The 15,264-nt window shown below is 43.4% G+C and overlaps 2 protein-coding genes across 2 annotated transcripts; both read right to left on the bottom strand.

The window, feature by feature from the left end:
* Positions 1–317: 317 nt before the first annotated feature.
* Positions 318–996, bottom strand: RNASE3 (ribonuclease, RNase A family, 3). The gene has a single exon (XM_002804976.4). The coding sequence runs from the start codon at positions 994–996 to the stop codon at positions 514–516; it is 483 nt and encodes a 160-aa protein (XP_002805022.3). The 3' UTR covers positions 318–513.
* Positions 997–13,289: 12,293 nt separating this feature from the next.
* Positions 13,290–14,595, bottom strand: LOC100425237 (eosinophil cationic protein). The gene is made up of 2 exons (XM_002804975.4): positions 14,204–14,595; positions 13,290–13,972 (listed from the first exon to the last, which is right to left on the bottom strand). Exon 2 carries the CDS (start codon positions 13,965–13,967, stop codon positions 13,485–13,487), a length of 483 nt encoding a protein of 160 aa, XP_002805021.2. The 5' UTR covers positions 13,968–13,972; positions 14,204–14,595; the 3' UTR covers positions 13,290–13,484.
* Positions 14,596–15,264: the final 669 nt, after the last annotated feature.

Genomic DNA, 15,264 nt, shown 5'->3' with positions numbered 1-15,264 from the left:
CTCAGTATCTAACTGGGCTCAATTCTGGAATACAGCTAAAACAAGTGGAGATCTGTACACAAGTTATAGGCTGGTGTTGGGGGAGAGGTCAGTGGATGGAAAATTGCTTAGAGGAGAGGAGATATCAAGGCGAGGGAGACCAATGCTTAGTTGGCTCAATTGGATTTTTTTTAAGGCAGGCCTGGAATTAGGTATCACATGGAGGATGATGGGGGAATTAAGGAATTTGGTCAGATATTGAGGGTGAGAGATTCATGATGAACCCATATCGCTAGAGCAGACTGTCACTAAATGACAGTAGAGCGGCCGACGAAGACACACAGACCTTTCCAGATGAATTTGCAAAGCAGTTTATTGTGGGGTTCACAAGGCACTTCAGTTCAGGAAACCTGAAGGGGTATGGAGACTGAAGAGGACAGATGCTGATACCCAGGGTACATGGAGGGATGGGATCTTGGCTATGATTGAGGAGCCTGGCAGATGAGTGATGATGAGGAGTGCTGATACAGGAGCTTAGATGATGGTATCCAGGTGAACTGGAACCACTGGATACCGTGGAGAATCCCGTGGATCTCTGCTTTCACATGCAACTACATAGAACCTCCGTCCTGGTCTGTCTGCATACCTGCAGGTTGAAATATTCTGTGCACCTGGATTTATGAGGTCACAGTGGAGTAAAGGCACCCGGTAGCTACTACGATGACAATTGTGGAGAGTTCTGTTATGAGGGCAGCGTATACTTCGGTTACGACAAACATTAACTGTATTTGCAAAAGTTGTACGAAGAAAAGTATTTTGGTTTTTGCAACGCCGTTGATAATTATTTATTACCCGCATTGCAATGGTGCATCGAGGGGGGTTCACATTGATGTGCTGGATGGCAAACCACTGAGCCTTCGTAAACTGTGGGGGTCTGGCATGGAGTGAGCCCTCCACACCCATAAGCCCCAACAGAAGAAGCAGACAAATTTGGGAAGTGAACAATTTTGGAACCATGTTTCCTGTAAGAAAAGAAGAGAAGTAACTACTCTCTGATCCGGTCTATGACACACTCTGTAGTGTCTCAACCCACAGGCCCCTCTGCTGCCATTCTGGGGTCCCATTTCCTTTTCTTCCTGTCCCCAGAGTGTGCCACATCTCCTAAGCACTAACTTCAGCTTACCTCTCCCTGAGGTGCTGCCCGGTCACTGTCCCTCCTTTCCCAGCTCTGGGGATTGTTGACTTACCCAGTCTCTGCACTGTGGCTCCTGTGAGAACTGATCCAGTTGGTTGTTCTGGGGTTCAGGGTCAGCTGGTCTCCCTTACTTGGAACTGTTTAAATAAAGCATCTCCTGGTGAGTTGGGCCAGCAGAGCCAGGAGGGAGGGTCTCACTCTTGGTCATGCAGAAACCCACAGATTGACACATGGTCCACTTGTGCAATCAGCCTTTTTATCTGATGACTTGGCTGAGCAACGGATACCCAAGGACAGCCCTGCTGCTCTTTCTGCTCTAAGGACTTTAATTCTAAGTCATCCTGTGTAAGACAGAGTTTTGCTGGTTGGATCTGGACTCTGGATGAAAACTATATGCTGCCTGCAGAATGACCACAGATTTTGTAACTGTCCTCTGGCAGGCCCCTAAATGACTAAATGACATGAAGGCAGGCATCATAGTTAGAACAAATAGAGCCACAGAGGGCTGTTTGCCCAGGAGGAACTTAGCTTCCCTTTCATTGTTAGTAATATCCTTGGTTCTCTCTCACACAAATGCTCTCCATCTCATCCACCACGCTTTGCTGGAAACTTGAGCTACTACTTTCTTGGGGTACAAGATTCTGTAGATAATTAAAACAATCTGCTCCACATATTTGAGGGAGTTTTTTCTTTTCTCCTCTTGCATTGAATCCACTTTCTCTTAAGTCTTGCCCTCATTATTGCTTCCACTTTGTGTAAAGTTACACAACCTAAAAACACATTGAGGAAAGTTGTAAAATCTGGCAGACAATGTGCATTCGGGCACGAACGTTTGGTGTCATGAAAGATTCCAACCTAGCACTGGGTATTCCTGTGTTCTTTTCAGCCTATGGTATTTTCTAAAAAACAGTGTGTTTTGGGTTGTCATTCATCTTCCTGATAAGTTTCATTTTGTGATATGAACAAGAAAATGTTTCTGTATTTACAAAATGAACATTAAAGACAGAGCACTGTATTCCTGAAAGTATAGAAGTCAACTGTACAATTTGATGCACAAAGCATCCACTTATTCTTGGCCCTCAGAGAAACACAGGAAAGTAATTGTAGATATAAATTGAACTACAATGTGATAGAGGTAATTGCACTTGTGTGAACATGGTTTCATGGGGACACTGATGGTGAAGGAAATCACTTGGCTTGAGAAACAAGGAAGACTTCCAAAAAAGTTTCATTTCAGCAGAGTCCTAAAGGATAAGCAGGGGTTTTCAGGGGCTTTAGGGAAGAGATGAGCATTTTGGGCACAGGGGGTGATGTGGGGAAATTGTACAGAGGTGGGAAGTGAATTGCAGGGGTAAGACCTGGGTACTAACAGATATTAAATCTCTGGTCTAGCTTTGAGACTAGAAAATGGAAAGTAGACCCTTAAATGATACCATATACCTTCCAGGAGTTAATCTGCATAATTTTTCTACCCTCCAATTTTCCTGTCATTTAGAAATGCAGTAATTTTATCACTGGAGTCCCTAGGTAAATGTGGACACAAAGGGGACCTGGTGAGGACTCAATGTGCAGCTAATAGTGCTCTGCCTTGAAGTCCTGCTCTGGCCGACATTCATTAGCAGCTTTATCATGAAGTGAGGATTTTTTTTTTTTCACGTATATTGCGTGGTGATCATTTTTGTAGGTGATGAGAATATAAAGGTGAATGATACGTAGAGTATCCCCTCTGTGATGCTGACAGTCACACTGGGTAGAGAGACTTGCACTCAAGTGTCTATAGTATGAGGGAAAAGACAGAGATCGCAGCCCCAGGGCATGTACTTGGCTAAACAGTGTTTCTTTTCAGCATACACAGTGCTTTTATAATGTTTGGTTTGGAAGATAAAGCTGGACATTGGAATAGTTCACTAAAGGTTTTCATCACTGTCTTATATTTAAAACTCACATGATGTTGGTTGGTGCTCCGTTAGTGCTGTATCAATTAGAGCTGAGTAAGAGCTGCGTCTGTGGAAAGCGCCTTACCTCAGGGCCGTTCTCTGACTCCATCTCTCCTTCCAGACTTTTATCCTATCTGTTCAGTGATGACACCTGCTTGGCTCCTGGAGACATCTGTGCTTATGATGCATCAGACTTATTGAAGTGTCTTAAGAAATAGCTCAGACCATAACCAGCCCAATTTGCAACCATATTCATCATTTACAATTGTGGAGGGTTTTTTTTTTTTTTTTTTTTTTTTGAGACGGAGTCTTGCTCTGGTCACCCAGGCTGGATTGCAGTGGCGTGATCTGCCTGCAACCTCCACCTCCTGAGTTCAAGTTATTCTCTTGCCTCATCCTCCTGAGTAGCTGGGATTACAGGCTCTCAATACAACGCCTGCCTAATTTTTGTATTTTTAGTAGAGATGTGGTTTCACCATGTTGGCTAGGTTGGTCTCAAACTCTTGACCTCAGGAAATCCGTTCACCTTAGCCTTCCAAAATGCTGGGATTACAGGTGTGAGCCACCACTCCCAGACACTAAAATTGTATTTAGAACATGCTCATGAGGTTTTTCTGATTGTCCCTTGTGTAGATTTCCTGTGTACATTTCCAACTACCTTCATTTGCCTGCAGAACTAGTACACATGATCTACTTTGATATTTATGACTTTGAGAGAACACTGTTTTATATAAAGCAGGAGTAAAGTATAAGCCAACATTAAAGAAAATTCTCTGTTATGTTCTCTGTAATTGAAACAAAATTCTCTGTAACTTCAGCATGATTTTGTCTTTAACAGACACAAGGCACTTCACCCGGGCTCTTTATTTTATTGGCATAACTTGTCTTGCAGCCTAATTTAATGACACATTTTCAGACCTGATCCACACTTCCCCTGAGAGGAATAGTCAGAATTATGCCCCAGTATTAACTCATTTTTTGGAAACCAATGAACATTGTAAAATATCGTCCCAGGCAAAGACTTCTGCATTTGTGGTAAAAACCACTGTTGAGTACACTGGATTGATCAATGTCTTTTTTTACATAGCATTTATGTGCAAAAATGTAATGTTCAATGCTTGCAATTTCTTCAGCCCCAGGGTACCCTTGCAATATTTGCTCTTAACTTGCTGACAGGAGGTACCAAACCATCAATACCTTCCTGCACACAGATTTTCCTAATGCAGCAGTGGCTATCTATGGGAAAGACAATGCACACTATTTGCTACGTTGGTGCAAAAGTAATTGCGATTTTTGCCATTAAAGGTAATACAAGATTGTCATAATAATATGGTGCAGGTTAATTAAATTGCACCAAATGGAATAATGTTTTACTTACCTAAGTTCTAAAGATATTTGGTGTACTGAGCTCTTCCTGGTCTCTGGAACCGCAGAGAGGTGCTCCTAGACCTGCCTTCTTGCGTGGGGCCTCCTGCATATCTCCTCTGAAAGCCATTGAATAAGTAGATCTGACACCTTTGATGCAGTTTCTGGCATGAAAGAGGGAAGAACTAAGTCTTTCTTCTTTTTCCTCAACTATAACAAGTTCTTTCCCTACCTGGAAAGGGAAGCAATGGAAATAGAGCTCTGATGGAATTATGGAGAGGTGTGTCTTAGGAGGGATGAAAGAAAGTGTGTTTCCTAAGAACCAGAAAAACTGCATTCATGTCGCATTGCATATTTTAAAAATATTTCTTTTTTTTCTTTTTTTTTTTGAGATGAAATGTCACTCTATTGCCCAGGCTGGAATTCAGTGGGGCGACCTTGGCTCACTTCTAACTCCACCTCTTGGGTTCAAAGGGTTCTCCTTCCTCAGCCTCCCGAGTATCTGCGGTTACAGGTGTGCACCACCACACCCAGCTAATTTTTGTATTTTTGTAGAGACAGGGTTTCACCATGTTGGCCAGGCTGGTCTTGAACTCATGTCCTCAGGTGATTTGCACGCCTCGGCCTCCCAAAGTACTAGGATTACAGGCATAAGCCACTGCGCCTGGCCTTATTTCTGTTTATTGATACAGAATAGGGGTACATATTTTCAGGGTACATGTGATAATTTAATACATTCATATAATATGTAAAGATCACATCAGGGAAATTGGGATAACCATTACCTTAAATATTTGCTGCTTCTTTACATTAGAAACATTCAAATGATTCTCTTCTAGCTATTTTGAAGTGTACAGTGGATTATCACTAACTATAGTCATCCTCCTGACCTATCAAACACCAGGTCTTATTTTTTATATCATTTCTTATATTTGTACCCATTAAGCAACCTCTCTTTATCCCCATTGCATTTTGAGCGCATAGATGCATTTGCTGAGATTTCAGAGCTCAGAGGAAATTAATTATTATATAGGTTAGTGTCTCCGTAAATGAAGTTGTTATATAAGTCTTGTGTCACAGTGATGTCAGGTGTAGATTGTGTATAGTCTTGTCCAGATACCAGCTCTGACTTTTTCTTTTTCTTTTCTTTTGTTTTTTTTTTTTGAGACAGAGTCTCGCTCTGTGGCCCAGGCTGGAGTGCAGTGGCGCCATCTTGGCTCACTTCAAGCTCCGCCTCCCGGGTTCACGCCGTTCTCCTGCCTCAGCCTCCGGAGTAGCTGGGACTACAGGCGCCCGCCACCGTGCCCGGCTAATTTTCTATATTTTTAGTAGGGACGGGGTTTCACTGTGTTAGCCAGGATGGTTTTTATCTCCTGACCTGGTAATCTGCCCGCCTCGGCCTCCCAAAGTGCTGGGATTACAGGCGTGAGCCCCCGCGCCCGGCCAGCTCTGACTTTTTCCATTTGAGACTCTTACTGTAAGAGTTGTCCACGGCCAGGCGGGGTGACTCACACCTGTAATCCCAGTACTTTGGAAGGCAGAGGCGAAGGGATCACTTGAGGTGAGGAGTTTGAGACCAGCCTGCCGACATGGCGAAAACCCATCTCTACCAAAAACACAAAAATTAGCCAGGCATGGTGATGTGCACCTGTAACCCCAGCTATTCAGGAGGCTGAGGTAGGAGGATTGCTTGAACCCGTGAGTCAGAGGCTGCAGTGAGCCGATATCACGCCACTGCCCTCCAGCCTGGGATACAGAGCGAGACTTCCTTCTCAAAAAGAAAAGAAAGGAAAAGAAAAAAAAAGGAATTGGACGGTTACTCATCATCTCTATGCTTCTGTTTCATAATCTGTAAAATACAACAACACATACATTGGTTTGTAGGGGAAATTTAATGTGGCAAGTTGTGTGTGTGTGCACAAAATAATGAAACATGTAGCATAAAACATTGCAAAGGAAAAAGAAATCTTCGTAAGGACGATCAGTCTTAAGCCTCAGGGTGTTAGTGTAGTATCTGTTACTGCACTATGCCCTCTGTGGTGTTTGCAATAAGACAGTATGCTTGTTTCTTTTCCTTACTCCCCAAAGTGAAGGCATTAGAACTAGAAATCAGGGTTTTGTCCCATGGTACTGGGATTACAAGCATGAGCCACCATGCCCAGCCCCAGCTAGTTCTTTATAGCAGCGTGAGAACAGATCGACACAGTACACAAGAACACATCCGTGTGCTGAGAGGGTGGCACACCCCAACTCCACAGGGACAGAAGATCCTGCACTTAGGACCCTTCCAAGCCTTGCCCCATTATCTCCCTCTCTGTACCTTTAGTATAGCCTTTATGATAGATGTGTAAACCTAAGTAAAGTGTTTCCCTGGGCTCTGTGAGCCATTCTAGCAAATGATCAAACTGAGGAGGAAGTCATGGGATCCTCCAAACTGTAGCGTATCGGTCAAAAGCACAGATAATGATCTGCTACTTGAGACTGCTAGTCTTGTGGGATGGAGCCCTTAACCTGTGGGGTCTGCATTCATTCCAGTTAGTGTCACAATCAAATTGAATTGTAGGATACCCAGCTGGAATCGGTTGCTGGAAGAAAGCACCCTCCCACCTTTGGTGGTCAGAAGTGTGAGTGTGAGTATGGAGGAGAAGAGCTGATGTTTCCTCGACTGGGAGAAAGAAATTTCTGTTGTTTCAGCGACTCATTTGTGGTATTTTGTTATAGGAGCCTGGGTAGATTATTCCAGTGGCCTACACCATTCTTCTTTCTCATTAACGATATATTTTGGTAATATTCCATGCCAGTAGCAAGAGATTAACGGTACTTTTTTGGATTTAAAAAATGCTGCATAAAATTCATTGTAAAGATACATAATCCAATTTAACCTGTTCAGCAGGATATATTATTTGTTTCTAATTTTACTATTTTAAACAATTCTGAATGGTATATTCCGAATGAAAGACCAACACCGAACCCCATACATTTGTTATTGCATTGTGGTTAACAAGTCACGCATGTACTATCCGTGTTCCTAGGAACTGCTGTACTGAGGCTCCTGCACATCTGTGAAGTGTGGGAGCTGTGGGTGAAAAGAGTAAATCCTTCCAGTTGCATGTGTGTGTCACTTAACCAAGGAATCCTGGGGAAGTAAAAGTTGTCAAAATAAAATATCAACTGTAGTGGAAGAACGTCTCTGTCATTTTCTGTAATGAAAAATCTGGTAACATCTGTGCACTCAGATTCAGAGTTATTGGGTTAGACTCTAGTCCTTAATACCAGAAAGGGTGAACTTAATACCTATTTGTATATATGGAGGAAAAACATAGACAGTGAGACGGGTAACTGACTTTTTTTCATTTTCATTTTGAGTCTCTTTGCCTTTGAGATAACTGCTTATTACCAAAGGATTTTGGCAAATTTTTCTCTCATTTGTAAAACAGCATATAAAGAATCCTTTCTTTCTGATGATTAACTGTGGCCTGTTTCTTGGCCCCACTCCAGGTGAATGTGATGTCACAGAAGAAAATCCATCTCTGGTGAATTGAGAAGTGCGCTGACCTGGTGAATGTATGTGGGTTCTGGTTGATGGTGCCATTTTGGTAACATCTCCTGGTGCACCTGGGAAACCATAGGTCATCATGATGGTGAATTTTATATTTCAAGTTGCCTGTACCTGTGGGTGCCCAGATTAACATTATTTTTGGGTGTGTCTGTGAGGGTGTTTCCATAAGACTAGCAGTTGAATTGGTTGATTAAGTAAAGTAGGTTGCATTGCCAGTGTGGATGGGGCTCATCCAATCTGTTGAGGGCCAGATTAGAATGAAAAGTGGAGAAAGGAGGAATTCACCATTTTTCTTGCCTCACTTCCAAAGTTAGGACATCTTGTGTCATCGTTCCCACACTTGGGTTGACATCTATATCATCAGCTCCCATGTTTTTCAGGCATTAGGACTTGAACTGAATTATACCACGGGCTTTTCTGGGTCTGCCAGCTTGCAGAAAGCAGACTGTGGGACTTCACCGACTGCATAACTGGCTGAGCCAATTTCTCATGATAAATCCTTCAGTATCTATATTTCTGTCTGTCTCTTTCTACATACATCTGCTATGTTTCTCTTGATGACCCTGACTAATAGAGTCATATTTTCTAAATCAGTGGGGATGTGTGATAAGCATGTAACGTACTCAGTTTCCCAGATACTCATTTGGGTAACCTGGCTGGCCCTATATGCTAAATTCTCTCACATCACCCAGTTTTACATCCATGTTATCTTTCAAACAATGAAAATGTTGAAGTAGTCAATTGATCTTCTTTTGAAATCATTGTAGATCAGACGTGAGACAAAAGTGACAAGTCTGTCATAATTCTACATGCATATTAATATAGAAAAACATTTATTAACCAAAATCAAGTTCTAGTTCAGAAACAAGGCTATTTTTCATAGGTAATAGGAAATAGGAATGTGGACAGAATTTCTATGCTCCTATCCCTACTAATTGCCTCACTTCCTTAAGTAATCAGAGTGGAAACACAGCTCATAAAATGTGAGTATCAGCTGGGCTCAGTGGTGTGTATTTATAGACCCAACTACCGGGATGTTTAAGGCAAAAACATTGCTTGAGCCCACAACCTCAAGTCCCCTGGGCCGCATAGGGAGACCTCATCTCTAAAAATGAACTAAGAGGCTGGGTGCGATGGCTCAAGTCTGTAATCCTGTCAATTTCGGAGGCTGAGTAGGGCGGATCACCTGAGGTCAGGAGTTTGAGACCAGCCTGGCCAACATGGTGAAACCCCGTCTCTACTAATAATACAAAAATTAGCTGGGCTTGGCAATGCATGCTTGTAGTCCCAGCTACTTGGGAGGCGGAGGCAGGAGAATCACTTTAACCTGGAAGATGGAGTCTGCAGTGAGCTGAAATTACACCACTGCACTCCAGCCTGGGAAAATAAATAAATAAATAGATAAATAAACAAATAAATAAATATGAACCAAGACAGAAACAAAAAGTCATTATCAGGCAAAACTGATTACAATGTTTAGCCTAAACCTCTCTCCTCTTCTGTCTTCTGCCCTGAAAATGGGGCCCTCTTTCCCTTTTGGAAAGTCAATTCACGGATATCTTGAAAGACAAAGCCTGTTGTTTTTTCATTACAATTGCTTGATCTACTCTGATATCCTTGAACATTGCAGGCTACTCTGCTGGTGGAGTCTCATATTCATGAATCCCAAGTGTAGTCATAATCTCTGCAGGAGTGTCTTTCCAAGGTTGATGATTTGTTTCCTTGACCTTCCATTCAATCCCCACCTAAAGACATCTGCCCTGATATGGTCCCATTGTTAAAAAGTAAAACACAGTGAAAACAGTAGCATTGTGAATTAACCTTCCTTCTGTCCTGGACTTTACAGAATGTGTTAGAGCTGGTAGTTGAAAAAACTAGGGTTTGTTTCCCTGGCGAGTAACAAAGACTCTCTATGAGAACGTACGTTTTGATAAATAAAAGTTTTGTGACTTGGTTCAAGTAAGAAGGTCACTGGGAGGATTCTCCAAAGCAGCGTCTTCCTGAGGGAAAGTGACAAGAACATTCTATGGGGTGATGGAGAGGGCAGAGAGAGGGTGTATCATCACATATAGAGGAGGAGTCCCAGTTGCCCAGACACAGTGAGTGATTCTGCCAGCACATAGTTCACATGTTATGGTAATGAGGCTCCTGACTGAGTGGAGACTTTAGCACGGTAATGAGGAAAGTTCATGCCGGTTTGTCTGTAAGTTGCTGGGTTATGCCAGGAGCTGGTTCCCACCAGCAAGCTTGTATAACAGGCTGATTGCTCAAGTTGGTTAAATTCTTACAATCCCCGGAGACCCTCCCTGCCTGCTTATAGAACAATTAACTGCATTTACTCCTGCAAGACTTTCTGGAGATTTGATATTAAGAGAATTTTATAAAATCAGACATGGGAGGTTCAAGGAAGAGAAGTGGATTCTTAGGGTCACGTCTTTGGAACAGGCTGATGTGACCACTTAACTTCTCTAATGGTAGTCTCTGTGGTGCTGGTCTTGGACTCAGGGCAATGAGAAAATCTTGGATGTCTACTGCAGAAGGGGTAGTGAGTCCAGCCAGGGTTTCCTGACGGTCAAGCACAGAATGCTCCTTGCTCTTGTTTGAACTGTCTCACTCCTTGGGAGAGGGGAGCTGCCTCTGACCTCAGCCCAGTCCTCAGCATGGGGACGGCAGGAAGATGATGTAAAAGGCACGGAGGGGCTGGAGAGAGGCCATGGCAACAGGAGGGGAATAGCATGGGGCTGTACCATGAGAGGATAATGGTGCGATTCACTGAGATTGGAAGACTCTTGTTTCCCTCTCCCTCAACCTGTGGTCCTTCACTGGGGCCTTGCTTCCACTCTTGTCTCCCAAATAGTTGAGTTCTGCACAGCAGCTGGACTGATCTTTAGGCAATATTTTTCTTGTATATGACATGCTTGATTTGTTCCCCATGAGGAACGTACTTTATTCTTCCATCTTCACAGGCATGAAGGGTCTGAACCTCATTAACTCCTATCATTAATACTCATGGCTATGACGATCTTGTCCCGACCAAACACCTTTTGTGCTTCTAACACGCCGAAACTCTATCCATTCAGGACTATTTTTTAAAACTAAAAATGTTTTATTACATTAAGTAATAAATGTATAAAAAGATGCAAGTAATTGTAGCCATTCTCTTTCAGATGTTTTAATCAACTTCTTGTAAACACAGAACCAAAAGTCTACTTACAGCTTTGATATTTGTCAGGACTTTTGAACTGTCTTTCCCCTTGCTGGGATGATTCTCTACGTGGTGTCTGTATGACTGGCTGCTTTTCCTCCTGTTCCGATTTCATTCTCTGAGATGGGTCTTTCCTGGTGACACTCTGCCCTGTGATGTCTGTGGCACATACAGAACCTCTATATCGTGCTGTGCTGTGTAATTTTCTGTGTACGATGCTGTGTATTTTTCCTCCTGACACTTAGCAAAATTTTGCATGCTTAGAACAATTTTGTATGTTTATTTTTATCCTTGTATAATGTGGCCCCAAAAGAGCAGTGACCTGTCTTGGTCTGTGTTGCATCAACACTCCCTCAAACTGTGCCTGGAGTAGATGTCTGCTGGATGAATGAATGAGCGAAGGAATGGATGACAGGAGAGGGGATGAAGTCACAAGGTGGAGAGGGCGTGGGGGCATGTGGGGACTGATCCCTGTGTCCTGTGGTTTTAGATATGAGGCATCCCTGACTGAGAAGACACTTGTGATCTGGTACCTGAAACAAAGAAGGTCCACTCCATCTTTCTTCACAGGAGGCGTGGCTCCAGCTTTTGGTGTGCCACCTTCTCCTTCGGCTACTTTGAGGGTTGGGAAGACTGCACTCACTTCCTGACATGCTCTATTTTACCTAGAGGCAGTGGATTCTGTTGAGCACTGAGATTTCCCAAACCCAGTGTCCCTGTGCAAACTTTTAAGTTCACAGCCCCACCTTGGAGAAGCAAGATCTCAATGGCTTCTCCCGAGGAGAGACTTCAATACAGCTGCTGTCTGGTGCCAACGAGAGTCACTGTTACTGACATGGAGTCATCTGAGGAATGGAAATTGCTATTTCTGAGAGTCTGGAAGAGGAGCAGAAATATAGAAGTCAGAAATCTCAGACTGAAGGACCAAGGTGCAGATCTGATGGCATTGTATCTCTGTTGTATTGTGAGTCAGGCCTTTCAAAAGGACCCACTCTGTCCCCGGCACAATCACTTGAGTGCTGCACCTGTCCACAGCTTGCAAGAAAGGGCTTCCCCTTCCTGTTTCTCATGGATTCCTGAGTGAATGAAGCCTTGTAATGGAGGCCAGGGCAAGGGCTCTCATTATCCATTTCTTCTCTCTCTGGGTCTACAAATCCCTAATTCTCGAGGCTGTGCCCTACCTGACAGGTGTTGAATGAACCCTTTGACTCACCACTGGGGACCACTATGGAGGGCAGAATGGGCAGGAGGCAACTCAGTTTCATGAGTGCTCCCACTTCCCCGTCCTCCTCATTCCCCTTCCCCTTCTCACGTGACCGGCGGCTCCCCATCTCCAGGACATGGAAGTTTTGGGAATGATGGCCACCTCTCCTCCAGGCAGTATTACAATCTGTCCCTATTGCTGTCTGAACAATTTATCTCATTGCACATTTGACTTAAACCCTGGTTCCACCTGCAGTACAATTGCTGATAGCTGGAGATTTGATGTGCTCATTTAAAAGAAGTATCTCTGAGACTAAACTTGTTTTTATCTTGGTTTCACTATATTTATAGCATTCTTGACTCTTTCTACTTTTTTTTGTTTTCTATCATAACATTCAATTCTATCAAAATTTATCATTCATAAATCATAATGAAACATGTGCATTTTCAGCTTATTCACTGCAGCTCTTTTTTTCTTGGTATAGAAATCATGTCAAAAAAACCATAGTTGGACCATAAAGCATCAAATGGGACCTCAGTATCAAATTGGTCTCAATTCTGGAATACAGCTAAAACAAATGGAGATCTGTACACAAGTTACAGGTTGGTGTTAGGGGAGGGGCCAGTGGATGGACAATTGCTTAGAGGAGATACCAAGGCTAGGGAGACCAATGCTAAGTTGACTCAACTGGGTTTTTTTTAAGGCAGGCCTGGAATCAGGTATCACATGGAGGACGATGGGGGAATTAAGGAATTTGGTCAGATATTAAGTGTGAGAGATTCGTGAAAAACCCATATCACTAGAGCAGAGTTTCGCTAAATGACAGCAGAGCGGCCGACGAAGACACACAGATATTTTTGGATGAATTTGCACAGCAGCTTGTTGGAGGTTCACAAGGCACTTCAGTTCAGGAAACCTGAAGGGGTATGGAGACTGAAGAGGACAGATGCTGATACCCAGGGTACATAGAGGGATGGGATCTTGGCTATGATTGAGGAGCTTGGCAGATGAGTGATGATGAGGAGTGCTGATACAGGAGCTTAGATGATTCTATCCAGGAGTACTGGAACCACTGGATACTGTGGAGGATCCCGTGGATCTCTGTTTTCACATGCAACTACATAGAAACTCTGTCCTTGTCTGTCTGCATACTCGCAGGTTGAAACATTCTGTGCACCTCTATTTATGTGTTCACACTGGAGTAAAGGCACCCGGACGCTACTACGATGACAATTTTGGAGAGTTCTGTTATGAACGCAGGGTATACTTGGGTTATGACAAACATTAACTACATTTGCAAAAGTTGTACGAAGAAAAGTATTTTGCTTTTCGCAACACCGTTGATACTGGTTAATTACCCGCATTGCAATGTTGCATGAAGGGGGGTTCATATTGATGTGCTGGATGGCAAACCACTGAGCCCTTGTAAACTCTGGGGGTCTGGCATGGAGTGAGCCCTCCACACCCATAAGCCCCAACAGAAGAAGCAGACAAATTTGGGAAGTGAACAATTTTGGAACCATGTTTCCTGTAAGAAAAGAAGAGAAGTAACTACTCCCTGATCTGGTCTCGGCTATGACACACTCTGTAGTGTGTCAACCCACAGGCCCTTCTGCTGCCACTCTGGGGTCCCATTTCCTTTTTCTTCCGGTCCCCAGAGTGTGCCACATCTCTTAAGCACTAACTTCAGCTCACCTCTCCCTGAGGTGCTGCCCCGTCACTGTCCCTCCTTTCCCAGCTCTGGGGATTGTTGACTTACCCAGTCTCTGAGCTGCAGCTCCTGTGAGAACTGATCCAGCTGGTTGTTCTGGGGTTCAGGGGTCTCCCTTGGCAGCTGGTCTCCCTTACTTGGAACTGTTTAAATAAAGCATCTCCTGGTGGGTTGGGCCAGCAGAGCCAGGAGGGAGGGTCTCACTCTTGGTCATGCAGAAACCCACAGATTGACACATGGTCCACTTGTGCAATCAGCCTTTTTATTTGATGAGTTGACTGAGCAACAGATATCCAAGGACAGCCTTGTTGCTCTTTCTGCTCTAAGGACTCTAATTCCAAGTCATCCTGTGTAAGACAGAGTTTTGCTGGTTGGATCTGGACTCTGGATGAAAACTATACGCTGCCTGCAGAATGACCACAGATTTTGTAACTGTCCTCTGGCAGGCCCCTAAATGACTAAATGACATGAAGGCAGGCATTGTAGTTAGAAGAAATAGAGCCACAAAGGGCTGTTTGCCCAGGAGGAACTTAGCTTCCCTTTCATTTTTAGTAATATCCTTGGTTCTGTCTCACACAAATGCTCTCCATCTCATCCACCACGCTTTGCTGGAAACATGAGCTATTAATTTCTTGGGGTACAAGATTCTGTAGATAATTAAAACAATCTGCTCCACATATTTGAGGGAGTTTTTTCTTTTCTCCTCTTGCATTGGATCCACTTCTCTTAAGTCTTGCCCTCATTATTGCTACCACTTTGTGTAAAGTTACACGACCTAAAAACACACTGAGGAAAGTTGTAAAATCTGGCAGACAACGTGCATTCGGGCATGAACGTTTGGTGTCATGAAAGATTCCAACCTAGCACTGGGTTTTCCTGTGTTCTTTTCAGCCTATGGTACTTTCTAAAAAACAGTGTGTTCTGGGGTTGTCATTTGTCTTCCTGATAAGTTTCATTTTGTGATATGAACAAGAAAATGTTTCTGTATTTACAAAATGAACATTAAAGACAGAGCACTGTATTCCTGAAAGTATAGAAGTCAAGTGCACGATTTGATACACAAAGCATCCACTTATTTTTAGTCCTCAGAGAAACACAGGAAAGTAATT

Source organism: Macaca mulatta, chromosome 7 (genome assembly GCF_049350105.2).
Source record: "Macaca mulatta isolate MMU2019108-1 chromosome 7, T2T-MMU8v2.0, whole genome shotgun sequence".
Taxonomy (NCBI): domain Eukaryota; kingdom Metazoa; phylum Chordata; class Mammalia; order Primates; family Cercopithecidae; genus Macaca; species Macaca mulatta.
The sequence above is the reverse complement of the archived record's forward strand: the minus strand, read 5'-3'. Positions and strand labels throughout refer to the sequence as shown.

Bases quoted from the DNA above. Each gene is read 5' to 3' on its own strand.
- LOC100425237 (XM_002804975.4), bottom strand. From the start codon at position 13,967: ATGGTTCCAAAATTGTTCACTTCCCAAATTTGTCTGCTTCTTCTGTTG.
- RNASE3 (XM_002804976.4), bottom strand. From the start codon at position 996: ATGGTTCCAAAATTGTTCACTTCCCAAATTTGTCTGCTTCTTCTGTTG.